Raw genomic sequence first — 27,769 nt, forward strand, 5'->3', positions numbered from 1 at the left:
GAATGTGCACTCTAGACCCAGGGTTGGCAACTATGGCACAGGGGCCAAATCCAGCCTGCCACCTGCTTTTGTAAATAAAGTTTTATTGGCACACAGTCACACACATACGATCTACAGCCACTTTCATGTTACAACTGCAGAGTGAAGTAGTTGTGACAGAAACGTAAAGCCTACAAAGCCTTAAATATTTACTATCTTACACTTTACAGAAAAAGTTTGCTGACCTCTGCTCTGGACCCAGTCTATATGGGTATCAATACCTGTTGTCTGGCATCCTGCAAGTTATTTGGCCTCTTTGGCTGTCAATTTTAATTCTTCCTACCTCATATGGTTGTCCTGAGACTTGAGTCAAAAGCCCTCAAAGCAATTACACAGTGCCTATACAACAGATGCTTTTTGTTAGCATTATGGACAATATTTTCACTGTGGATACTCATTGTGCAGACCCAGAGGTACACTGTCCCCCTCCCAACCCCCTCCTTACCTCCTGCAGGCAGGCTTGAGTCCTCTCTCTACTTCACTTCCCCTGTCTGGCTGGTCATCGAACTTTGTCTGTTAAATCTACAAATGTCTTACAAATGTCTTCCATTGCTACTGCTATTTCTTCTTCCCAAAATGCTATTCTCCTACCCTTCTTCACTTTTCGAAATCTTACTTATCCTTCAAGGCCCTCCTCAGATGTTTCCATCTTCATGAATTCTTCCCAACAGATCTTATCCACCTTACCTGAAAGAGTTCTCTCCTTTCCCTCCAAACCTGTCCCTGCAAATGCCTGCAGTTTCTTCCATGAAAGCTTCCTGCCTTTTCTGGCTATGGCTTAGAATTTTGGGAGAATGGAAATCCCCTAAGGAGAGTTCATTAGTTGAAGAAATCTGTCTTTTGTTGAAGAAATCATCAAGACTCACTTAATTAAATTCCTCTTATAAATCTGTGCCAGGAAAAAAATTTGTTCCAACAGAGACATTTGTTTATGGATTTTTATCAGACAGTGAGAATTTCATAAGAGCTCCCCCTTTTACCCCAGCTACCAGGAAGCTTAGAGCTAAATTACAGTAACTATTCCCAGGTGCATTGAACCTGGGAACATTTATCTGTGTTTGTGAGCTGGTCTTTGTTCATTTCTTTTTATTCAAGTGCTCTGTAGGAGTAAGTGATATCTATATGCTAAAAAGTATTACAACATGTTCTCTTTGATGAACTGGACATTCTGCAAGGGGATAATGAGCTCATGTTTGCAGGAATTGCCTCTGACACCTGAGACATTTCCCAATCTTCCTTTCAGTATCACTCATGGTGGTTGTAAAGCAGAAGTCAATGTTATTTTCCTTCCAACTATGCAAATAGGAGCCACAGATATCAGAATCACAGAACATTAGGATTAAAAGACCCCAATCCTCAATAAACTTCAGGAATGACGAAGTAAGGACCACTGACAATCTATTCCTCTATAAAAGCAACGAGAACACTGGCAAAAGTTGTCAAAATCAACTTTTACAGGTCTCTAAAAACACACCAAATGCTTGTAGCAGTCAGAGGAACATCTATTCAATAAGAATTGCTAAGTCTCAATAAGAACACCAAACTTTGTTGCGTTTTAGCTTTCCCTATCTCCATCCCCCTCTCCACATCTCTTTGGTAGCCTTGAAAACCAACAGCCTCACAATCATGGCAGCCATGAAAACCTGCAGCTTAGCTGCCATCAGAGAAGGCAAAATGGGTTTGGGGTTCCCCAAAAACCCCATTCCCAGAGAACTGTCACTATTTGACCTGCCTGACCATTCCGAGAAGGGTCCACTTGCAGGGCCTATCTTTATTTTACCTGACTCAGAGCCCTCTTGGGAAAGAACAACCTTCCCCCCAGCCTCCACCCCACACCCCACACCCCACCATCCAGGGCATTTGTGGTAAAAACATCAGTACCAATTTTTTAACATCACTGCTGCTTCAGAATTTAGTAACAGTTGGGTCAAAGAAAAAGCTGACAAAAAAATATAAGGGGAAAATCCGGGGAGTAACAAGTCCATGGAGGGATTTGAAAAGCTCCAAAAATTTCCTGGGAACCTAGGAAACCACAGGCATGTACAGAGTTGAGCACATGCTCAGGAAAGACCTTAAAAGGCCCTAATCTATCACCTCTGACTGACATTCAGGCTCTGCAAAAGCAGGAAGCAAAGTTTAAGGCAGAGTTGTAAAGTGCCTGCTGAAGCACTGAATACATACCCCGACATGCACAGAGCACTTCAGGAAATGCTGGGAGATTTATTGTTGCAAGGCATTTAAGCAAATGTCTGTCCAATCATTAGCTGACCAATAAGTTAAGTGAGCAGAGGCTTCAGTGGTCAAAATGACAAAGAATACAGACTTAACAGAATTACCTCAATAAAGGTAACAGCAGCAGCAGCAACAAGTCTTGAGGAGAGGAAAGAAATAGATTTCCAGAGTTGATACATTGTATTATTTTAAATGTCCAATTTTCAATTAAAAATCATGAGACATGGAAAAATAAGAAAAGAAAACAGCCAGGAAGGTATGGCCCATACTCAGAAAAAAATCAACAGGAACTGCCCCTAATAAAGCCCAAACATACTAGATGGATACTTTAAATCAGCTATTATAAACATGTTCAAAGAATTAAAGTAACTATATCTAAAGAACTAAAAGAAAGTATGAGAATGATATTTCACCAAATAGAAAACATAAATAAAAAGATAGAAACTATTTTTTTAATGAGAAAAAGCAAATAGAAATTCTAGAGTTGTAAAGTACAATAACTGAAATGAAAACTTCACTTGAGGGGATCAACAGCAGATTTGAACTGGCGAAGCAACAGGTATTTTAATATAGGTCAGAAAAGAATGAAGAAACATGAAGAGAGCCTCAGAAACCTGTGGACACTATCAAGCATTCCAAAATATACATAACGGTAGCCTCAGAAGGAGAGGAAAGAGAGTAAGTGGCAAACAATATTTAAAAAATAATGCTGAAAGCCCTCCAAATCCGATGCAAAACATGTACACATCTGAGAAGCTCAATGAACTTTAAGTATATCAACTCAAAGAAATCCACACCTAGAAACATCCTAATCACACTACTGAAACCCAAAGACGGAATGAGAGAATCTAGAAAGCATGTAAGACACGGAATTCATCATGTCCTAGGTATTTTCAAAAAGATAGTTGACTTTTTATCAGATAACATGGAGGCCAGAAGGCAGTCAGTCAGATGATATTTCCAAAGCGCTGAAAGAGAAATATTGTCAATCCAGAATTCTATATCCAGCAATACTATGCTTCAAAAATGAAGGAGAAATTAACATATATTCAGATTAAAAAATTGAGAGAAATCATCCCTAACAGACTTGCTCTGTAAGAAAGACTAAAGGGAGTCCTTCAGATTGAAAAGAGAGTAAATTAAACAGTAACACAAATTCACACAAAGACTTAAAAAGCATCAATAAATGTTAACATGGATTAATAAAAAAGATAATGAAAGTGTATTTTTGCAGCTCTTTTCTTCTCCCGTCTGATTTAAAAGACAACTGCATAACGCCATAATTACAAAACCGTAGAATGAAGTAATTTGTATAATAGTCCAAATAAGATGGGATGGGAAAGGACATATATTGGGAACAAGTTGTTGTATATCATTGAAATCTACTTGGTAATAACCAGAACTAGATTGTTATAAATTAAAATGTTAATTGTAATCTCCAGAGGAATCACTGGAAAAAAATAAAGAAGCAACAAGGGAATCAAACTATTCATGGAAACATTTCTACTTCTAACATTTCTAAACATTTCTAACACAAATGAAGGCAGTAAAGGAGAAACAGAGAAACAAAAAGAAGAGAGAAAGAAAACAAGAGGCAATGCGCGCGAAGCCAGGGCCCCGGGGGCGCGAGCACGCTGCCGCCACCTTTGGCCGGGACCGTGGAGCGCCCGCGAGGCGAGCATGGGAGGGAGCCGCCGGAGGGTCCGAGTCTTACAGCGACAAGCACAGATGTATGTGGCAGAAAGCTGGTTGGACTAGTCACAGTGAGCAGTAAGGCGCCATTCCAGTTATTCACATTTGTCGGTTCTTTTTGACTCCCATGCCAACAGGAAAGAGAAACTGGAAGTATTTTTTTTTTAATCATCATTTGATTTGATCACAGTGTCATTGAGGTGTTCTGAAGTGTCTGCTAAAGAGCCACCCTGCAATGTGACAACAGCACTGGACAGAATATGACAGACACCTAGCATGTAGCAAAATAATTGGCAGCAGCCTACCTTGACCCAAACTTGAATCACACACCAAATTCATGTAGGAAGACTCACCTGGGTACTGATATGGAATACTCCGCTGGGACGATGGAGCGAGTGCTGACGATCTCTCATTATTTTGAAAACAGTAGTGAACCAACCACATGGGCCAGTATTATCAGACATGGAGATGCCACTGATGTCAGGGGCATCATTCAGAAGATAGTTGACAGTCACAAAGTAAAGCACATGGCCTGCTATGGATTTCGACTCAGTCACCTGCAGTCAGAGGAAATTCACTGGCTCCATTTGGATACTGGTGTTTCCAGTGTGAAGGAGAAGTGTGAACTTGCATTCCCAGCAGAGGAGTGGAAATAAGAATTGAGAATTCCTTATTTGTCCAAAGGATTGTTAAACCAATTTACCGAAGACAAGCCAACTGAATTTCTTCTGTCAGCAGGTGAAGAGTGATTATATGTTAGAAATAGCTGATCAAGTGGACCAAGAAATTGCTTTGTAGTTGGGTTGTCTAGAAATATGACAGTCATACTGGGAGACTGGGGACAATGCACTAGAAAAGAAGTCTAACTATGAAGTATTAGAAAAAGGTATTGGTTTAAAGTTATTTTTTCCTAAGAGTTTACAGGATTCTGTCAAGGCCAAAATGCAAAGAAAACTGATCCAACAGACATTTAGACAATTTGCCAACCTTAATAGAGAAGTATTCTGAAATTCTTTGGGATTCTTTCTCCAGTGTTCAGATTTGATAAAGGATGCTTCAAATGTGCTCTTGGTTCAAGCTGGATTATTTCCGTGGAGCTGGCGATTGGCCCAGAAGAGGGGATCAGTTACTTGACCGACAAAGGTACCTGACCTTTGGCAGACTTTAATCGAGTGCAGACCATTCAGTACTCAAACAGTGAACACAAGGACAGGAAAGGAATGCTGCAACTGAAAACAGCAGGAGTGCCCGAGCCTCTGATGGTGACGGCACCATCCTTGACCATAGCAGAGAACATGACTGATTTAGCGGATGGGAACTGCCGGCTGGTGTGTAGATACGCCCTCTCTTTTATCATAACACCCCAGAAAGAAGGTGAGCGGGCTTTACCATCAATATCAACGCTGGCCAACAGCGAAAAGCAAAGCGTGTAGACACATACATCTTCCGTGTCAGTAACAGACGACTATGCTGAGAACATAGATAAAGAAGATATTTATACCATACCCTCAACCAGGGATTAGGAAATTCAAAGAGAAAGGATAGAACTTGGATGTATTGGGGAAGGCCAATTTGGAGATGTACATTAAGTTTACATGAGTCCAGAGAATCTAGCTTTGGTCGTTGCAATTAAAACATGTAAAAATTTTATTTTGGACAGCATGAGAGAGAAATTCCTTCAAGAAGCCTTGGCAGTGCATCAGTTTGACCATCCTCATGTCATGAAGCTGATCGGTGTCATCACAGAGTACCCTGTCTGGATAATCATAGAGCTGTGCATGCCAGGGGAACTGAGGTTATTTTTGCAAGTAAGGAAATACAGTCTGGATCTAGCTGCTTTGATCCTGTATGCTATCAGCTTAGCACAGCTCCTGCTTATCTAGAGGGCAAAAGATTTGTACACAGGGACTTTGCTGCTCAGAATGTTCTGTTTTCCTCAACTGATTGTGTAAAATTAGGAGACTTCAGATCATCCCGATATATAGAAGTCAGAACTTACTACAAAACTTCCAAAAGAGAATTGCCTATTAAATGGATGGCCCCAGAGTCCATCAATTTTTGACATTTTACCTCAACTAGTGGCATGTGGATGTTTGGTGTGTGTATGTGGAGATACTGATGCATGGGGTGGAGCCTTTTCAGGAAATGAAGAACAACCACATGGTTGGACTCATTGAAAATGGAGAAAGATTGCTAATGCCTCCAAACTGCCCTCCTACCCTCTACAGCCTTATGACGAAATGCTGGACTTATGAAATGCTCGCCCAGCGAGCAGCCCAGGTTCTCGAAACTTAAAGCCCAACTCCGCACAGTCCTGCAGGAGTAGAAGGTTCAGCAAGAAGAACAGGTGAGAAGGGAATCAAGAAGACAGGTCACAGTGTCCTGGGACTCAGGACGGTCCATGAAGCACCTCCCAAGCCCAGCAGGCCTGGTTATCCTAGCTTGAGGTCCAGTGAAGGATTTTACCCCAGTTCCCAGCACCTGGTGCAGGCCAGTCATTGCCAGGTCTCTGGCTACCCTGGCTCACATGGAATCACTGCAATGGCTGTCAGCATCTACCTGGGTCAGGCAGCTCTTTTGGACCAAACAGATTCATGGAATCAGAGGCCTCTGGAGAAATCAATGTGGCAGTTCAGAATGGAGGACTCTGCAACATTGGATACGCAAGGAACTGGGCAAGTATTGCCAACCCACCTGGTAGAAGAGAGGTTTGATACAACAGCAGCAGGAAATGGAAGACGGTCAGCACTGGCTGGAAAAAGAGGAGAGATTTCTAAAGCCTGACATGTGACTCTCTCAAGGCAGCCTAGATCGGAAGGACAGGGCCAGGGACCAACTGGAAACCAGCACAACTACCAGCCTGTGGGAAACCAGACCTTGTAGCTCCATCAATGAAAATGCCATGCCCTGGAGCCCCTGGTCACATAGACAGCCTTGCTGGCCTCAGCAACCCTGGGGACAGTTATAAGGAGGGTGTCAAGCTTCAGCCTCAGGAATTCAGTCTTCCCGCTACTGCCGATCTTGACCAGTCCAATGACAAGGTATACGAGAACGGCACAGGCCTGGTGAAAGCGGTCATCAGAATGTCCAGTAAAATCCAGCCAGCCCTGCCTGAGGAGAATGTTCTGATGATAAAGGAAGTTGGCTTGGCCCTTAGAACACTAATGGCCACTGTGGATGAGACCTTTCCTGTCCTGCCAGCCAGCACTCACCAAGAGATCAAGATGGCCCAGAAGCTCCTGAACTCTGACCTGGGTGAGCACATCGAGATGAACCCGGCCCAACAGTAAGTCATGACGAGCCTCCAGCAAGAGTACAAAAAGCAGATGCTGATGGCTGCCACACCCTGGCTGTGAATGCCAAAAACTTATCGGACTTCATTAACCAAGCAAGATTGGAAATGATTGGGCCGATGAGGTTGCACTAAGCCTTGCATGTGGAGCAAGACTTCCCACACAGAGAGAAGCACCCTGGGGAAGATGCCTCCAGCCTTCTACCAGTGAGAGGCGGTAGCTCTGTGTCCTTAGTCACCAGCATTGACAGCTCTAACTTCTTTGACTGACGGTGGGTTGAACATCATCTCTCTCATGTGAGTTTCATCACATTTTGATTTGGGTTGGGTGTTTTTGTTGTTGTTGTTTAATCATAATGTTCAGACATATTTGGGATCCAAAAATGTGGTATTTTCTGAGAATGAGAATTGTACCTGAGAAGCTTTTAAAAATCAGGAAGAACAGTTCATGTTCTATTAAATGTATTTTAGTGGGGAAAACAAAGACAAGAAAAGAAGTAGCAAAACGGAAATAAATCTTACAGTAGTTACATTAAATATATTTGTATTAAACACTCAGGTCAAAAGGTAGGCATTGGCATAACGGATTTTAAAAAATGCTGTCTACAAGAGACACACTTTAGATTCAAAGATGTAAATATGTTGAAAGTAAAAGAATGGAAAAAAAGATGTACCACAAGCAAGCAGTAACCAAAAGAGAGCTAGCATGGCTATACAAATACCAGAGGGTGGAAAGGCTAAAAATGTTATGAGACAAAGAAGGTTATTTTGTTATGATAACCTTGATGGGTCAATCCATCAAGAAAACATAACATTATAAATATATATGTTTATAACATATATAACCTCACAAGAGAGCCACAAAAAAAAACCAGAAACAAAGACTAACAGAATTGAGGGGAGAAATTGACAGTTGAACAAAAATAATTGTATACTTCAATATCCTACTTTCAGTAATATATAGAACAATTAGAAGATCCACAAGGAAGTACTAGGCAGCAATTAGACCCAAGATAAATCTATAGAACGCTCCACCCAACAATGGAAGAATACATTCTTATCAACTGCATATGGAACTTTCTGCAGAATAGACCACATATGAGGCCACAAAACAAGTCTCAAGAAATTTCACAGAATTTAAATCTTACAAAGTATGTTCTTCCACCACAATGGAATGAATCAGACATCAGTGATGAAAGGACGTTTGGGCAATTCACAAATACGTGGAAATTAACAACCCACTCCTAAATGTACAATGAGTCAAAGAAGAAAGCACAAGGGAAATCAGAGGTACTTTGGTATGAACGAAATGAAAACATACCAAAATGAATGAGATACAGCTAACACAGGGCTTAGATGGAAATTTACAGCATAAACACCTATGTGAAAGCAAAAGACCATGGTATTCCACTGTAAGGCCCTAGTGAAGAGGAGGGAAGTAAACCCAAAGCAAAGAGAAGGAAGAAATCATAAAGATTAGAGCAGAAATAAATTACAGACCATAAAAACATGAAGAGAATCTGTTAAATAAAAATTTGGTACTTAAAAATGATTGACAAAATGGACACACTTTAGCTAGACTGACCAAGAATAAAAGACAGATGACTCAGATTATTAATATCAGAAATAAAGAAGAGGACATTACTATCACCCTTACAGAAATAAAGTGTTATAAGGAAATACAATCAACAATAGTGTGTCAACAAATTAGACAACTTAGATGAAATGGACAAATTCCTAAAAAGATACAAACTACCAGAACTTCCTCAATAATGGAAAATACAAATAGGTGTATAACAAGTAAACAGATTAAATAATTAATCACAGTGCTCCCCAAAAAGAAAAGCATAGTCCCAATGATTTCACCAGTGAATTCTTCCAAGTGCTTAAAGAATAATTAACATCAGTCCTTCCAAAATTGTTTCAGAAAACAGAAGGGGATGAATTCCATGAGAGCAATAGTACCCTGGTACCAAAACCAGACAAAGACATCACATAAAAAGAAAAACACAGATTAATAGCCCTTAAAAATATAAATGTAAAAATCCTAAACAGAATACTAGCAAAAATCCAGCACCATATAAAAGGAACATACCTCATGACCAAGTAAGATTTATCCTAGGAATGCAAGGTTGCATTCCTAGAAATGAAAATCAATCATTGTAAACACCACATTCAGGAACTAAATGAATAAGAACTACATGATGATTCAATAAATGCTGAAAAAACATTTGACAAAAATCAGCACTTTTTCATTCTAAAACATTCACAAAATGGAAATATAAGTAAAGTTTCTCTTTGATAAAAAGCATCTATGAAAATCCCACTGGTAGCATCATACTTAATGGTGAAAGATTAAAAGTTTTTCCCCTAAGATCAGAACAAGAAAAGGATGCCTACTCTTGCTGACATATTCAGAAACAGGACAAAGATGTCTGCTCTTGCCATTGAATGTTCTATTCAAAATCATACTGGAATTTCTAGTCAGAGCAATTCAGCAAGAAAATGAAATAAAAGGCATCTACATTGGAAAGGAAGAGCAAAAATTATCTCTGTTTGAAGATGACATGATCTTAATATAGTTAAAAAACTATTAGAACTAATAAACAAGTTCAGTAAAGTTTTAGGATACAAGATCAATATATAAAGATCGATTGTATTACTATACATTAGTAATGAACACTCTGAAATGATTTAATAGAATAGTTCCATTTACAATAGCATCAAAAACAATAAAATACTTAGGAATAAATTTGACAAAAGAAGGGCAAAATTTTTACTCTGGAAGCTGCATAATAGTCAAAATATTACTGAAAGAAATTAAAGAGTAGCTAAATAAAAGGAAAGACATATGTTCATGGACTAGAAGGCTTAATATTGTTAAGATGGCAATACTCCCCAAAGCAATCTACAGATTCAATGCAATCCTGTGAAGGATTGAATCATGCCCCCCAACAAAGGCATGTTTAGGTCCCAACCCTTGGTCCTGTGGGTGTGAACCCATGTATAATAGGGCCTTTGAAGACGTTATTAAAGTGTGACCAAACTGAACAAGCATGGGCCTTAATCTACTATGGTGACATCGTTATAAACAAAGGAAACTAGAAACAGAAGGAGCAGCCAGAAGCTTCAAGTCAAAGGAACCTGGAAGAGAAAGGAAGAAATGCCGCCACGTGCATTGCCATTGGCAGAAAACCCACGGACAGAGACTCAACAACAGCCAGCCATGGAATACCACAGTCTTCAAGGAGAAAACCTTGCCTTGCTGATATTTCAATTTTGGACTTCTCACCTAGCCTCAAAACCATGAGCTAATTAATTCCCATTATTTGAGCCAATTCATTGTATGATTTCTGTTTTAGCAGCTAAGAAAGTAAAACAAAATCTTAGCTGGCCTCTTTGCAGAAATTAATGAGCTGATCTTAAAATTCACACAGAAATTCGAAAGAAACCAGAATAGCAAAAAAATAAATAATTGAAAAGAACAAAGTTGGAGGACTCACACTTTTCAATTTCAAAACTTAGTACAAAGCTACAGTAAATAAGATAGCATGACACTGACATCCTTATGACATATAGATCAATGAAATAGAATTCAGATTCCAGAAATAAACCCATATATCTATGGTCAATTGATTTTTGACAAGTCCACTAAGGTTATTCAATAGGGAAAGAATAGTCTTTTCAGCAAATTGACTGGGACAACCGGATAACCACAGGCCAAAGAATGAAGTTAGACAGTACCTCATACTCAAAATGGATTAAAGACCTAAATATAAAAATTAAAACTATAGAACTCTTAGAATAAAACATAAACATAAATCTTCATGACCTTAGATATAGCAATGGATTCTTATATATGGTACCAAAACTATGAGCAACCAAAGGGAAAAAAAAGATAAATCAGACTTCATCAAATTAAAACTTTTTGTGCATCAAAGAACACTATCATGAAAGTGAAAAGACAACTTACTGAATGAGAGAAAATACTTTCAAATCATATATATATGAAATAAGAGGCTTGTATATAGAATAGATAAATTCTTACAGCTTGACAACAAAAAGACAAGCAATCAAATTTTAAAATGGGCAAAGAACTTGAATAGACAATTCTCTAAGGAAGTATACAAATTGCCAACAAGCATAGAAGAAGATGATCAACATGATTAAAATCATTAGGGAAATGAAAATCAAAACCGCAATGAAATATCACCTCATACCCACTAGGATGGCTATCATCTAAATAACAGAAAGTAAGTGTTGGCAAGGATGTGGAAAAATTCGAACCCTTGTGCATTGCTAGTGGAAGTATAAAATGGTGCAGCCTCTGCGGAAAACAGTTTAGTGCTTCTTCAAAAAGTTAGAATTACCACATGGCCCAGTGTTTCCACTCCTAAGTATAAACCCAAAAGAACTGAAAGCAAGTATTCAGAAGTGCTTGTATACAGATGTTAATCACAGCACTATTCACAGTAGTAGCCAAAAGTTAGAACCAACCCAAATGTACATCAACCAATGAATGAATAAACAAACTGTGGCATACACAAACAGTGGAATATTAGCCATAAAAAGGAATAAAGTACTGATACATGCTACATCATGGATGAACTTCAAAAACATTATCCTAAGTGAAAGAAGTCAGACCAAAAAATTTCATATATCATATGATTCCATTTATATGAAATAGCCACAATAGGAAAATCCATAGAGAAAGAAATCAGATTTATCTTTGCCAAGGACACACGATAGGAGGGATGGGAGTGACTGCTCAGTGGGCTTGGGATCTCCTTTTGGTATGAAGAAAATATTCTGAAATTAGATAATGATGATAGTGGCACCAGTTCAGGAAACTTTTCTATAAGATTCCTGAATAGGCAGGCTCTGCTTGAGGCAAAACTTACCCATTCTCCATTTTAATCTGTGGCAGTCAAATCAGCATTTAGTTGCAGCCTAAGAGCTGTGAGCTATTGGAACAAGTAACTAGCTACTTGGTTGTCCTGCACAAGCATGCATTGTATGTCTCTTCCATGTCAAGCTCTGTACTAGACATGGTGCCAGCCCAGGTGGAGTTTACAGTCACTATGCCAAGACATTCTGAATATAGTGCAGAATCCTTCAAAACCCCAAAAGCTTAGGTCTCTAAACTAAAAGTTTCCTAGAAACTAGCAACTTCCTGAATATGTGCCCTAAAGTTCAAGACTCTTAGAAGGCACAAGGGATTCTGGTATAACAGGTTTGTTGCCAGTGTCAGAATAGCATAGTTGCTTGGGCCCGGACTCAACATTTTAGAACTGGAAGTTACCTTAACATTCACTTGATTCAATTTAACTTTATAGCCAAGAGAAGGAGTGACTTTTAGGCCACTTTATTAGTTCATGGCAGGATCAAGTGTTCTGAATCCTATTTATGTTTTGGTTACCCCTCTCCTACCTCTATGGCTTCCAACTTCTTTAGTCACTCATGGATCAACTGCAGCTCCACTCTCTGCTCCTCTCCATCCCCTAAGAAGCACAGTAATCCTTGATACTGTCTTAAATGAAGCCTCTGCAATCCATGCTGATGGTGACCAGGGTTTTCTATCTCTGGTTTCCCCCTTGGGATTTCAGGGGTTTTTGATAACTGTTGGGAGAAGACTGGGGAACAAAGGATGGGAGTAGGGAAGGCAATGACAGAGAGCTGGGATTAATATAAACCTGAGTTTGCGCAGCAGCAAGAGGAGGCAATAAGCCACCTTAAAATCCAAATTTCCCAAAGCCCAGCTCCATGATGCGTCACCATGAACATACGACTGTTTCATCTCAAAGGTTAATTTAAGTCTGCCCTCTGGACCTACTCCAAAATCATCCAAACTGCAGGGGGGGATTCTGTAAAGGAATCAGGGCGGGACTGGGACCCGGCCTCCTGTCCCCTTATGCATTACAGTCCCTCTGTGGGACCAAAAGTGAACACAGTGGGAGGTGTGGAGGATGCTTGATTTTTGTGAGAGAAGGAAAGGGAGAAGAAGTGAAAGCGAGAGAGGGAAAGCATTATTGATTGTTCATATTATTCATGATCAGGATGTCCAGGCACCCAAGGTTTCTGTGTTGCCTAGGGAAGCAAAATCTGCCATTTAATTAGGCCCTCCTTTATCATTCTCATTTAACACTAGCAATTATCCCTGTTCTACTTTAAAAATCACTCATAATTATGAATACAATGCTACATTGCAAATCTGTTGCAAAGTGAAATTGAAAATCTTGCAAACCAGGCAGGATCTAATGAAATCAATTATAGGGTTGTTAGAGAGCAAAGCTACAGGCCTTGCCACTGAAAATGAGGATCAAGCAGTTAGAGCAGTAAATAAAGCAGAAAATCAACAGGAGATGGCAGGATAGGTACTTCACGTGAGAAAAATTAGAACATCAAAGGGTTAAAAGAGGCCTTTGGGTAAAAGGGCTAAGTCTTGGTATATTCTTGCAAAATTCAGTCTTTTTTGAAACAGTGCTGAAAAGTCAATCACAAAACAGAGGAGATCTCATTGTGCTGTTATGCAATTTTGTCAACAAGATTAAACCAAAAAAATCAACACTTCTTTGTTTACTCTAAGACTTAGTGCAGAGTTGCAGCTATAACTAAATGTACTTAACTAAAAGGTACAAAGAAACTTAGTTTCATAATTTTCAGTTTCACTTGTAAGGCAAGGTCTCAATCAAACATTTTTACTGTGTAAACTTACAGCTTTGCTTTCAGTGCATTTAGCTTCATTATGTGTCCTTTCTCTAATACCCCTTGTCTTCAGATAATGAAGACCTCCTGAGGGTTCCATGGTCCCCAGTAAAACTGCTGCCTCTCTGATTTATGCACCCTCAGGCACAGTCAGGTGATGGATTGTTATGGAAACACACAAGTAACCGTAATACAGTTTTTTGTTTTGTGTACATTAACCCATTTATTCCTCACAATAACGATGTAGGATGGAAGCCGTTATTAACCTCATGTCATTGATGAGGAAATTGAGGCATCAAGAAATGAAATAACTTGCCCAAGGTCTCCCAGCTAAGTGACAAATGGCACTTGATTTGCACTGTGTGGCAGCTCCAGAGCCCACACTCTTCACCTCAGTGCTGTGGGCAGACCATGTGCATTTGGGCTCAGCTGTCTCAGGAACAGAGCAACGTATTTAAAGAATGAAAGATGCTTCTAGGAATGTCCCCAAGCCCTGACTTACCCGGCTGTGTTTAGGTTCCGATAGAGCTGCCCGAGGGACTCCAGCAGTCTCCCCTCCATCTCCCGGTCCCTGAGTTGCTGAGCTAGGGCCAGCCAGTGTTCATGGTAAGTGATGCATGCCTCTGGGTTTGGGGACACAGAGCTGTAGAAATGGCAGAGGGATTTGGTGACCTCAAGCTGACCTGAACATAAAGCAGGGAGAAGAAGGAGATGACTTGAGATAGGACATGGGTGAAACATCTTCTGACTTCTCTCTAAAGTTTCCCAGGAGCCCAGGACATACTCACTCTTTAGATGTCGATGCCTTAAGCCAAACAGCAATGCCATCTCATAACAAATGCGACCCTTGGCCAGTTGGCGTCCATACACCTGGACTTGGGCCAACCAGAGAAGCACCTGCACTAATTCCATGTCTGTCTCCTTGCTGGCCTGGAGTTCCGAATAGAGTTGGATGGCCTGCAGGAGATAGTCCCGGGCCGGCTGCTGAGCCCGGGAACTAAGGGTCAGGTGGCCAAGATTGGCCATAGTCACCGCCTGGTTACGCACATCCCCCATCTCACGGGCTCTGTTCAAGGCCCGGAGATAGCTCTTGGCTGCCCTGTTCACCCGGCCTTCACCTTGAAGCGCAAGCCCCAGGAGATTATGGACCACTCCCTTTTGGGTGACTCTCTCTGTCTCCTTCAGGGAGCATAACAGTGGCTCAAGGATGTCCAAAGCCTTCTTTGCCTGGCTGGCTAAGAGGTAGGCCCAGGCCAGGCAGAGGGAAGACTCAAAGGCTTCCTGCTCACTCAGCAGCTGCCCTAGCACCAAGGCTTGGCTCAGATAGTAGATGGCACCATCAGGAGACCTATGCTGGAGGTACATTTTGGACAGGATGAGACATAGGACCCTCTGGGTGCTCCAGTCTGCCTGCTCCTCACAGGCAGCCAGTGCCTGCCTGAGTGTTGGACAGGCCAGGGCGGAAACTTCATCCCAGCCTAGGGAGGGAATGCCAAGGAGCTTGGTGACGTTCTGGAGAACCAGATGGACCTGCCAAATGGGAAGAAACATCCCTTGGGCACTCTGGGTACCACGATGCCGTACAGAGGCCACTGCAAGATGTGGCAGGTATTTCTTATCGTAAAGAAAGCTCAAGATAGTGGCCACAGTGTCCGATGCAGGAGTGTGTCCAGAGAGGAGCTGCAGTCGCTCAGCGAAGGGCAGGACCTCCTCGTGCCGGCCCAGGCTTAGGAGCATTCGAATGGCCAGAAAGCAGGCCCTGGCCTCCAGGGGGCTACTGCCCACCACAATGCCCTGGCGCAGCACATAGGCCACCACGTCAAGCTCGTTCTTGGCACTAGACTCGCGGTCAGGCAAGCAGGCCAAGAGGGTGCCTGCCTTTTCCAGCAGGGCTGAGCTCTTATGCCTCAGCCTCTGCCTCAGGTAGATGGCAGCCAAATTGGTGTACAGAGCAGCCGCCAAGGACAGGTCCTCAAATGCCCCATTGAGAATGTAGATGGCCTCCTCAAAGTACACCCTGGCCTGAGAGAGTTTGACCTTCCTGACACTCAGGCGGCCCAGGAGGAAGCAGAGCCTGGCGTGGGCCCAAGTCATGTGGCTCCGCTTGGCCCACTTCCTTGAGGCCTCCAGGTAGGCCACGAGCTCGTCTTCCTCAGAAAAGCTGTAGAAGGAAGAAGTGAGAAAAGAGAAGGAGAAATCATACAGGCTCTTAAAATGGTCGGTGTAACCCTTATGATCCAGAAAAGCCAATATGGGGGCGAAGTTCTCAGCCTCCTCATCCTCCTGACCAGTGTTCAGGTCCACGAACAGTTCCGGGTCATCGAGGTTATCAGGCTCCGGCAGGTGATAGCTGTCCGAGGCAGCTGAGAGGAGCTCCTCCTCCAGGCTCGAGTCCTCGGAGCTGCTGGACTGTCCGGAGCCTACGGCCTGATGCTCCTCCCAGGCTCCACCACACCTGACCTCCTTGAAGCCTTCGGGCTGGGATGCTGTAAGGGACAGTCAGAGTTGAGCAACCGTAAACCCTTGCACATAAGGTGGCGAGTTCTTGGCCAGTGGACAAGAGTGCTGTCCTGTAGAACTAGAGGACAGATTCAGCGTGATCTCTACTCACCACTCAGATCCTTTGGAAGATTCTGGATGGATTCAAATCCACCTGGATAGAGATGAAGGACAAACTTGGTGTTACATCAGAATGGACCACTGTGTACCTGCCTCCAGGTATATCCCACACCAAAGGTCCCTTAGGAGACTCTGCGTTTAAGTTTCAGACCATCAGTCATCTTTAGGGACCTGGGCACAATTCTCCCCTCAGCACCAGTTTAAGAGCTGCAGGGACCTGAACATCATCTTGCTTGATCCACTCACTATACAGATGCGGACTGAGATAGAAATGAGTCCTAGAGTCAGAGAAGACATACTGAAAACACAACCTCTAGGCCAAGAGGTGTGGGTTCTGGGGGGATAGTGGCTTCTGGAGGCCAGAGGGGGGCAGAGGCTCACCCACATCTCTCAGTGAGTTTAGAGCAGAGCCAGGAATAGAACTCCAAGTTTAGTGTACTTTGTGGCACATGATATTTCCCCACGTTTCTGTGTGTGTCACGTCCTTTCTTCTTCCTCCATTCATTCCTCATCCATCCACCCAACTTAGCATGCATAATGTGCCGGGCACTCTATTTCTTAAAACCAATAGGTTAAGTGACCAGATGTGAGCAGTGAAGCAAAGAAAGCAAAGTACATCTGAGGGTTCTAGTTTTATTCTCCAAAGTGATGTAGTGGAATGAGGTGGGGGGAGAAGGGATACTGGAGCACAATTTTAGACATTTTGAGTTTGAGGAATTTGCAGGAGCCCTAGACATAGAATAAAATAGGTCTATGGCCACGGAGAAAAGTTGAGACTCACAAATACGGATTTCTGACCTACAACAGAGAGAAAAAACAAAGCAGGCCAGGGAGTGGGGTGGTGGGGGACGTGATTTGTTAATGAACCTGAGGAATATCAGCATTTACTGGCAGACAAAGGAAGTTATAAAGACATGGAGAGGAAAGGAGAGCCACAGAGTTACAGAGGCCAGGGTGGAGAGACTTATAACGGTCACCTAATGTCACAAAAGTGAAGCGAGACCAGGTAAGAACCAAAAAGATACCTTGGGTTTGGCAGCTAAGAAATCAATGCCCGTGGCCAAAGCAGCCACAGGTTTCTGTGGAGGTGAAGGCCATATTCATACTCCACTCCTGACTTTTCGATAAGTAGCAATAGGCTCCATGTACTCACCTCCTGCTGCCTGGCACCCCTCCTGGAGTTTCCCTAACAACTGGATCAATGGTTAGGGAGTACCTTTAATCTAGGCCTTCCCCTCGCCCCTGCCCCCCAGGCCATACACTGAGTAGTTCTTGATTCTCAGTCTCAGCTCCCTCCTACTATGCAGCACTGTCAGCTTCCGCTTCCTAGCTCAGCCTGGTGGGGTATGTGATCTGCATGTGGCGAGAAAGATCTGCCAAGACTTGGGATGATGCCTGGGAGCATCAGATGCTCCTTACGGATGGGTAAAGCTCCCAACTCCCACTTGTGCTCCTGGGGCTGGCCTTCAGAATCTCAGGTTATACCCATGAAATATGACTTACTTAATCTGGCCACACAGGGATGGACCCAACGTTACCACCACTGAAGAGACTAGAAAAACGTGTCCTTTCTCAAATCACTGACAATGAATAAGTATACTTCCTAATAAAGAGCAATAGGCACTACTCAAAGTAAGGAAAGGAGTAACATTCATTCACTCATTCATTCATTCACTGTTGAAAACTGTGCTAGGCAGAGAGGTAGCCTCACCAGCCAAAGGCTGACATACCCAACAGTCCAACGTCATTCTGGCCTGGGGGCAGTGCAGTGAAGTTGAGATTGTCCTGACTAGATGCTAGGAGGGCTCAGTTCTTATCCTGTCTCAGGCACTAATTCATTTGGACCTCAAGTTTCCCATTTTGTAAAATGAGAGGTGAAGTCATCTCTTAGGGCCTTTCCAGCTGTGACATTCTGCAGCCTCATGTTTGTCAGAAGGAACCTAGACCCACTTCAGCCAAGGAAGTTTGTCTTCTCCATGATTAGAGTATAGGCCTAATACAGCACACCACTTATGGTATAGCTGATTTGGTTTCATTGTATATCATAGTTCCTAGGTAACGCATCCCCATGTAACCCCAGAATTGTCTACAACAAATCAGATTTGATTCCAGTCATCAACTGAATAGTGGCCATGGCCCCAAATTCATAGATGGGATTAGAATTTAGAGATATTCTGTTCCTGGCTGGGGACCTAATTTTGAGGAGTCTAGGTTTCAAACAGATCTTAGGAACAAACACTCACTAAGCCTGTAGACAGATGTTATATCAGTATGAGCAAGAGAGTGGAGAAAGCTGATGCATTCTGCTTTCCTCTCACTTCCCAGGACCCACAGCGAGCATCTTTCCTCGTCACTGAAAAAGGCAGAGTTCTTGCTCCTGCATTAAGGAAAAAGACATAGAGACAGATCAGTGGAAGTTTCCATATATAACCCCTTCTGCCCTCCAGGTCAGGACATAATGAAGGGCACAGAGAAGCCACCAGCCCATTTTGTCCTTATCTGAAATCTGACTCCTCATTTTCCTATTGCATTCAGACTGCCAATGAAGAAGAGCTATTACCGTCTCAACCCTAGTGACATGAGCCATGCTGTTGCTGAGCAGGTCAAAGTGGGAATGAAAACACCCCACCCATTCGAACCCCATCTCCCAAGAAGAAACAGAGCCCCTTCATCTAACCCTTACTCATTCTATGAGAACACGTGGTGCCCATTTTTAATTGGTTGCCCTAAACATAACGGCTGGAAAGGGACCATTAAAAGAAATTTTTTTGTCCTTCAATTATTTTAGGAAAAATCTAGGGACAGGTGACACAATGCGGAGAAACAATGAAGAAACTTTTACTGTGGTCAGAAGGAACCTCTCACAATTGTTGAGATCTGAGTTAGAACGACAGCATCAGGAACCACTGAGAAAAGAATAGAATTGCAAAGAGATGGGAAATGGGTGGCAGGACGCAGGGCTAGAAGAAAGCGATCATAAACAATGGAGACCTTTATATTTACTCTGTTGTGTAAACTAAGTGTTAAAACAAATTTGCCTACTAGATGTGTTGTAGAATTCAAGAATTTGCAAACCAGAAATTCCTTAGAAAGTATTCAGTCCATAATGTATCTGAAAAATTCTTAAGATCCTTTTCAGCTATAAATAGAGAGTTTTTTGTTTGCTTACATCAGAACTCTTTTTTAAATTAAAAAAAAAATTAGCTTGGAAGCTCGAGTTAATAATAGCTAATACTTTTGGAAGATTTATGAATTAGACATTGTTATCTCATTTAATCCATGCAATTAACTCTATGAGGCAGTAAATAAATTTAACCCCTTTTTTAAAGATGAGGAAACTGAGGCACAGAAAAATAAAGTCTGTGCTCAGTGTTCCTTAGTTAATAAGGGTATGGCCGGACAAAAGAAGAACTTCTCTTCTTAAAAGCAGAATTGAGGGAGGGTTTGAGATAAGAATGCAATAGTCTTGTTCCTTACACTTTATCCCTGGTCTTAGATTAAAAACACTTTGAAAGCCAGTGATGAGAAAATTAGCAGCTGAAATGAACTGCTCAAGGTCACACCGTTAATTAGCGGCGGAACTGGCACTGGCGTCAGGTATTCTGACATCTGGCCCAGGGCTTTTCTCACCAGACTCTACTGAACCCCCATGCCTTTGGCTTGATCCCTAGATCTCGCCAGCAGTATGAGCATATCCATCCTCAAAAGAATATGTAAGTGAAATCTACAGCTAAATTTGCCTTGGAATAAAAAATAATATGTGATTCCTAATTTTTACAGAACTCTTAAATTTTACAAAGCACTCCTGAATTTACTATTTCATTTACTCTGCATAACAACCCTATGATGTAGGTATTTTCCCCCCTGTTTATTGATTAAGAAATGGGTCCAGAAAGGTTCAATGTCTGCTCAGAGCTGCACATCTCAAAAGTATGTACTATTGAGACCAAAACTGAGTTTTTCCTCCTCTGTGACCATGGCACAACTGATCTGCTGATGCCCTAAGGTCCAGGTAGGTGGAAAGAGTCTAAGAAGCTTGGAAAACTACATTAGGGCTGCCCTAGCATGGAAGTGGTGTTAGAAGGAGTGCAGTAGGACTTCTAGCAACACATTAGGCCATGGAGCACCACAAGGGATTACTCTCCCCGTATACACAAACCCTGGATAAAATGTGACAAAGATGTTAATAAATACTCTAAAAGAAAAGAAAGGGAAACCCCTAGGAACCAGAAACAAAAACTAAGGTGGGCGCACATGGTCCAGAGACCCTGAGGGCTCTCGTCTGGGATACTGGCCCTATGAGCTGGGGGTGACCTTCTAAAGTCCTTGAACAGGAGATGTGACCTTGGAGCTGCTTGAAGCAGGAATGCTGGATTGATCTCCTTACATAAAGCCTAAAGTCTGGAAGCACTGCCATAAAGAGGATATTGGAAAGCTTTCATAAAGAGGAAGTTGGAAAACTTCTTACTATCTTTCCATCTGTTTGAGTCCTTGAATAAAAACCAAATACCCATGCTTGCACCACTGAGAGATATGGGACCTGAGTTTACACTGCACAGTATAGGTACCACAACCAGAAAACTTAACATTAAAAAACTGGCCCTGGACCATTGAATTCTTAAGTCTCTAGGAGATGAAAATGCAGAAACTACCCTCAGAGATGCTAAGTCCAGGATTCATATAAAGACAATCTTCAAAAATGCTGAAAATTAGTTCATATAACAAAAAATACAAACCACACAAAAGAATGAAAATAAGTAAATTAACACCGTAAGATCTAGAAATAACAATAATAACCATGATTAAAATGATAAAAAGATAAAAAGAATGAATAGAAGCTACAATGAGAGGTTGGAGCATTGTCAGGAGAAAACAGGTATATGTGAAAAATAACAGAATACAAATTCTAGAAATGTGAATAAAGGCATGGAAATTGAGCAGTGCATGCATCGGTTAAGCAGCAGATTTAATCACAGCACAGGAGAGAATTGATGAAACAGAAAATGGCTCTGAAGAAATCATACGGAATGTAGCCTAGAGTCACTGAAAGATGAAATATACAAATGAATTGATTAAGCCAGATGGGGGAAAGAATAAGTCCAACATACCTCTAATAGGAACTCCAGAAGGAGAGACTAAAAGAATGAAAGAGGCAATATTCAAAGGGAGAATGACTGAGAATTTTCCAAAATTGAAGAAAGACATGGGTCTTCATATTGAAGAAACACACCAAGTCCTGAGCAAAATAAATAAAAATAATATAATAATTTTAACATGGTTTCCATTTCTTTAAAGATCAAAAAGTCTTTTCAGGTTCTCTGTTTCTCCTAATTCTTCTTTATGAGTTCAATTATCCATTTTATTTAGATATTCAATTTTATGAGATGAAAGAATTAAACATAAAAGAGAAGAATATAAATTAATGAAATAAAAACACAGAAAGTAGAAGAAAATAATCAAGATAAATGACGAAATTTAAGAAAAGGAACAATAAAGATGGTCAACAATAGCAAAAGTTAGTTCTCTGCACAAAGACAAAATGGACAAACTTTGGTAAAATGGATTCGCACTTTTATATTAATAGCTCTTTTTCCCTCTATACTTTAAAGTTGTTATTCTATACCTAGTTAAATTATCAATCAAGAGAGTAAATTATGTTTTAAGACAAACAAGGAGGACCAAAAGTATTAACAACTCATATATGTCTACTGAAATAACTAGTAAAAAGTATACTTTATGAAGAAGTAAATGAACAATTTTCTATAAATATACATATATTTATAAATATAAATATATAGTGTATCACATCTAGATATATCACGATACAGTTACAAAACATCAATGACAAATAGTAAATCTTAAAGAAACAACTAGTGGAGAAAAAAATGACTACCTGCAAAGAAATGGCTATGAGACTGACAGCAAAATTCTAATCAGCAGAAATATATGCCAAAAGAAATGTAATTATAAAGAAGATGCAGATAAATAATATGAAGAAATGGGATGCAACAAAGAAAGTTTGTTTTTAATTTTAATACTATTAAATCCTAGCTTTTTAAACATTATTTTCTCTGATTTTGACTTCATTCATTCATTTTTCAATTCTGCTTGTTTTTAAATTTATCCATTTAGGTATGTAAATTTCCTATAAATAATAGTTTATTAAAACGAATTGAACCTATATCAACACAATAGGCACATGTAGACTGAAAAAAAGTCACCTGCAGAAGAAACATTTATATATATATATATAATTTTTTTAAATATATAAAGCCATACTATTTTGTGTTTATGAACAAATATCTATTTTTAAATGTATCAGAATAAGGAGTAGAAAGATACATTTAAATTTCAAATTAAAAATTGCATCTGAAGAGGGGATCAGGATCAGGGAATAGAAGCACAAAAGAGAAAGGAATGAACTGATTGCATTGAAAACCTCTTTTAAAAAAAGTCTTTTTCTTTAAAACACAAATGGTTGAAAATTGGTGCCATAAAAAATGGGAACCCAGATATTTGCTTCTATGGATAAGCAGGATCCTTTTTCCAAGGCGCAGAGGCTAAATCTGGATCAGAAAATATCTTCTGAGAAATTTCATTCACAATATACTGTTGATTTGTTCAAACAAACAAACAAAAAGTATTCTAGGGGCAACAAATCAGCCAAGCACAGGGAGGGAGCCATGCTGAGACCAACTTCAGAAACCTGATGCCAAATGAACATAGACTCAGAGCGACACCCAGTGGCCAGACTACCAACAGCGCACACTGGGCAGGAGATTTCAACTTCTGGCTGCTACTTGTGTCCAGGTTGTTTGATTAGCATTCCTCTGAGCTTAAAATTCATCCCTCGATTGCTGCAGTTCAAGAATGTCTGTAATGGAGAGTGCTTTGAGGTATATATAAGCAGCCAGCCAGCCCCCATCCCTGCTGTTCTCCCTCTTCTCCCCCTCCCTGTTTCCTTCCCTACAGAATGTGTCATCTCTGGTACACTGGGTGACCAGGTGTGGGCCAAAAAGGACACTAGGAATAAGGAGAAAAACTCATGTCATCTACCATGATCAGAAGACAATATTCTGCAGCATGAGAGTATTTCCCCCAACAAATGAGCCAACTAAAATGCGATGACTGAATTTACTTAATTGTCATTCAGGGCAAGGTATAAGGTGCAGAAGTCCAAATATAATTTATAAAATCTGACACCTTTAATTCCATTAAACTTCCTCTCAAAGATTACACTACAGCTGGGAACAAGAATAACAGCAACAGCAAACACACATTGATCACACACACACACAGTGTCAGGCACCATTCAACGTGCTTTGTACGTATTACCTCGTTTAAACTCATGACAGTCTTATTAGGCAAGTGCTAATACAGTCTACATTTTATTGATGAGAAAACTGAGGAATAGTGAGATAAATTAACTAGCCCAAAGTCACTCATCTGGCCAGCTAATGGAGACACCTGACGAATTCATGAGACCCTAAAATGCCCCTTCGGCAGTCTGTCTCCAGAACTCTTGACTACTAAGGCACGCTGCCTCCCAGTGACCAAGGCCCTCCCAATGGGCAGTCCCAAAGGCCATTCCTCAGGCTTCCTTGCTTCACCTGAGGCCTTCAAGTGGTAACCTTCCCCTCACCGTCCCCATGATGGTTCCTTCATCTCTGCAGCCTGCTCCTCTACCTCCTTTGCTATATTCTCTGTCTTTTGCTCTGAAAATAAAAGTGCTGTCCGAGATTTTTCCCCACCAGCCCTATCTTACACCCCGTTTATTCTCTCTCCCTTTTACCAGGACATTAGCTGCAGAAGTGTGGTGTTGAAAGAGAGCCCTGGATTTAATGCCAGGAATCTGGGGTTCCTAGCCAAGGCCTAGGGTCCAGCCCCTACACTCCTCAGTTCCTTATTAAAATGAGGGGGATGGTTCAGGAGTGGGTCTCATCTTGCCTGCATCACCTGGGGAGCTTTTATAACTATCAGCTCCCAGGCCCCATGCAGACCAGTTAGGACAGAATCTCTGGAGATAGGACCCAGGTATCCATATTTGTAAAGTTCCCAGGTTCTTTAAATCCCTTGATTGCACTTCAAAAGTGCCCTCTCCTCTCCAGTCCCATCACCCCTTTCTTAGAGCAGGTCTAGGCTTTCTCAATAGACTCCTGCCTCCAGGTTCTCCTCTGCCTCACCCAGAGCCAGGTTTAGCTTCCTGGATAAAAGTTCCTGAGACATTGTCACCCCCACTCAGAGACTCAGTGGCTCCCCATTCTTCGACAAGTTAAAGATAGACCCCTGGTAGAGGCATTCCTGTCTTCTACATCATGGCCCCACCAGGCCTTTGCAATACCAGTGCCCTCCTTGATACCTGCATCCCAACCGACATGAGTCATTTCTTGAGCATCCCTGTGCTTTCTTACCTGTAGCCTCCTTTCCCCACTAACATCTGTGGAACATTTTACATCATGCAAGCCTTAATCAAATACTACCTTTTCCATGAAATCTCTCTTGATAACCTTTTCCTCCTTGTAAATCTCCATAGCACTCTGTACCTCTAAAGTGAGGTACCGAGTGAGTGGTCTTCCCTGGTTTAGTTATTTAGGTCCCCACATTTCTGTCTTCATTCCCCATGAATGCACTTAACTTTTCACCACGAAAGGACTTAACTTCTGCCCCAAGCCTTCTCTCCTCACTGGCTTTTCCCCAGGAGAGAAGGAATTCCAATCTGTTCAAAGCCTTAGGCATTCTTTGGGCCACATTTCCAATTGTTCAGGGCTGTGGTATATCAGGAGTAGGAAATAACTCCATGTTTCCTCTCGTACTTCCTGGACCCAGGCTTTCTACAATTTCTTATCTGCATACACCCCACCCCACTTCCCTTCTCAGGGAGACCGGGCAGCACTCCTGAACTCTGCCCCTTTCAGGCAGGGTGAGTGAAGCAGATTGGCCATCTGCTGTCTGTTGGCCAGGTGGATGGAGTTGGCACCTCAGAACCACCTTTCAGGATTCACGGCAGAAAAAAATTGAAAAGCGTACTTTATCATCCTGGTCAGTGATGCTGTCACAAATTAAACTTTTAGCATATAGACCTACAGGGGAAGGGAATCTCCATTCACCAAACTGGTCATCCCTTGGTCCCTGTGTGTGCACTTCCCTTGATGGGGATGCTTCATTAGAAAAGAGTGAGTGGCAGGGTACAAGTTCCAACTCACACCCTCAGTGCCTAGCAGTGGGTCCTTTGTGTGGGGGTCATCTTTCCTTGAACAGAGTAAGGTCTTCAGACCATCTGTTGAAATGAACTGAACAGACTTATTCCCTCTCCTTCCTATCACTTTCTGGGTCCACCTCAGTTGTCAGAATGTGCTCCTCTAGCTCCGTGTTACCAGATAAGCCATGCAGCTCATCTGCAAATCTCCGTAAAGAGGGGGGTAACCACTGGGAAGGTAGCCCAGCTCCATGACATCCCAGAGGCCTCTCTGTCATACTCACATTGGGGAATAAGAATCAGGATCTATGTTCCTGGTAGGCACAAAGCCCACTTCTCCTGAGGTCATCGACTTCCCAATGAACCACTGAAGCCCAGGTATGATGAAGCCGATGATCTCGATGCTTTCTCCCTGGTGGAAATTCAATTCATCCTTTTCTTCCCTTTCAGAATCCTTCAAGGCCTTACACTTTCCTCTGCCTGTGGGGAAATAGCACACAGGTCAGCTATATAAGGCCTACTAGCTGCGCCCTCTGCTACATTGCAATGTGATATAGCAGCAGGGGATCCCAAACTTTGAAATTCAAAAAAAAAAAGTTTGGCAGAAATGATACATGTACCTGACTTTTCAAGTTGCTTAAACTAGGACATTCAAATAAATGAACTCTCATCCACTCTCACCATCTTATTTATACAAGAAAAGATATTTTACTTGTAGAATCTGAGGTTGTTGTATAGCTTTGTTAAATGGGTTTTTTTTTAATGAAAAAAAAGGAAAGATATTTTAACAAATGTAGTCAACGTAATCTCAGAGTACCCTAAAAATGGAATAATCTTAGCTAACTGAAAACTCACTCCATTGTCTTGGCGTGTACATTTTGTCACTGTCATGTGAACACTTCATCTTGTTGGACCAACCCACACACAGACCAGCATGGGGCACCACCATACCGGGCCTCTACCTCTCCTCTCTCAGCCTAGTATCCACTATGACCCTCAGTTTTCCTGGCTGTAAAATGGGGATAATAAGAACATCTGCCTCTTAGAAATATTAGGAAGGATCAAAGAGAGTGCGCCATGCTTGGTACCTAGCCAACACTCAATAACTGTTCGCCTCTTTGCCATGGGTGGGATCAAGAACTGCTGATGACCCAGAGGGATCTGGGACACTCTCCTTCTGACTATGGTAATTACCCAGTTTGTTCAGGTGCGTAAGTAACATCTAGTAATGACACACTTTTTGTCCACTTTACAAGGTACAGTTATATCCATTTCCTCAGATCTTCCCTAGGGCCCCAAAGGCAGCAGGGCAACTATCAGAACCCCTTAACTCTAGAGAGAAAATGGAGGCCCAGAGAGGGTATGGGATTTGTCTAAGGAACTTATATATGGCAAAACTGGTCTAGAATTTAAGTCTTCCAACTGCCGGTAAACTCCTCTTCCCCTGAGACCTTCCCGGATGTCATAATGGCACTCATGTGCCTCGGCTTCCATGTTTGCTTTAGCTCCTCTGCTAAAGCTCACGGGCTTGTTTTTCATAATGACTCTGGTTATGTTTCTTTTGATTACATCTTCAAGGTCAGAAATTTCCAATGCTTTCTGGATTAATAGCAGCTACATACCACATATTAAACACTTACAAGGGGAAAGAAACTGTACTAAGTGACTTATAGAAGCCATTTGTTTCCCTTTCTTGACGGCATTTTAAATGGGTATTATCATATTTTAGAGAAGAGAAAGCAGCAGCTTAATGAGGGCATGCGAGTTGGTCATGGTCACACAGGCTTTAAGTTGTGGAGCCCTCAGAATTCAAACCCAGAACGGCTGACTCCACAGCCCACATCTCTAACTACACTGCTTTGGAGAGCTAAAAATCTAGTCGGTGGTCACTATTGATTAGACCTAGTGGTTGGACTCTATAAGTCCCTCTGTTTCCTTATTGTTAAAAGCATTATTTGGGCTTAGAATTTGGAAAATTGCACTTTGTACTATGC

General features: G+C 41.6%; 1 protein-coding gene and 1 pseudogene across 1 annotated transcript in view; one reads left to right on the top strand and one right to left on the bottom strand.

Moving 5' to 3' along the window:
* Positions 1-27,769, bottom strand: part of SH3TC2 (SH3 domain and tetratricopeptide repeats 2) — a 91,657-nt gene that overhangs the window by 17,505 nt on the left and 46,383 nt on the right. Inside the window, exons 8-12 of the mRNA XM_077137367.1 lie at positions 26,060-26,255; positions 18,823-18,956; positions 16,572-16,613; positions 14,749-16,446; positions 14,463-14,643 (exon numbers count right to left, since the gene is read on the bottom strand). Of these exons, the coding sequence (XP_076993482.1) occupies positions 14,463-14,643; positions 14,749-16,446; positions 16,572-16,613; positions 18,823-18,956; positions 26,060-26,255 (2,251 nt within the window). The remainder of the gene's footprint in view (positions 1-14,462; positions 14,644-14,748; positions 16,447-16,571; positions 16,614-18,822; positions 18,957-26,059; positions 26,256-27,769) is intronic.
* On the top strand, positions 3,869-4,619 carry LOC143664722 (focal adhesion kinase 1 pseudogene; annotated as a pseudogene).

This window comes from Tamandua tetradactyla, chromosome 20 (genome assembly GCF_023851605.1).
Source record: "Tamandua tetradactyla isolate mTamTet1 chromosome 20, mTamTet1.pri, whole genome shotgun sequence".
Classification (NCBI taxonomy): domain Eukaryota; kingdom Metazoa; phylum Chordata; class Mammalia; order Pilosa; family Myrmecophagidae; genus Tamandua; species Tamandua tetradactyla.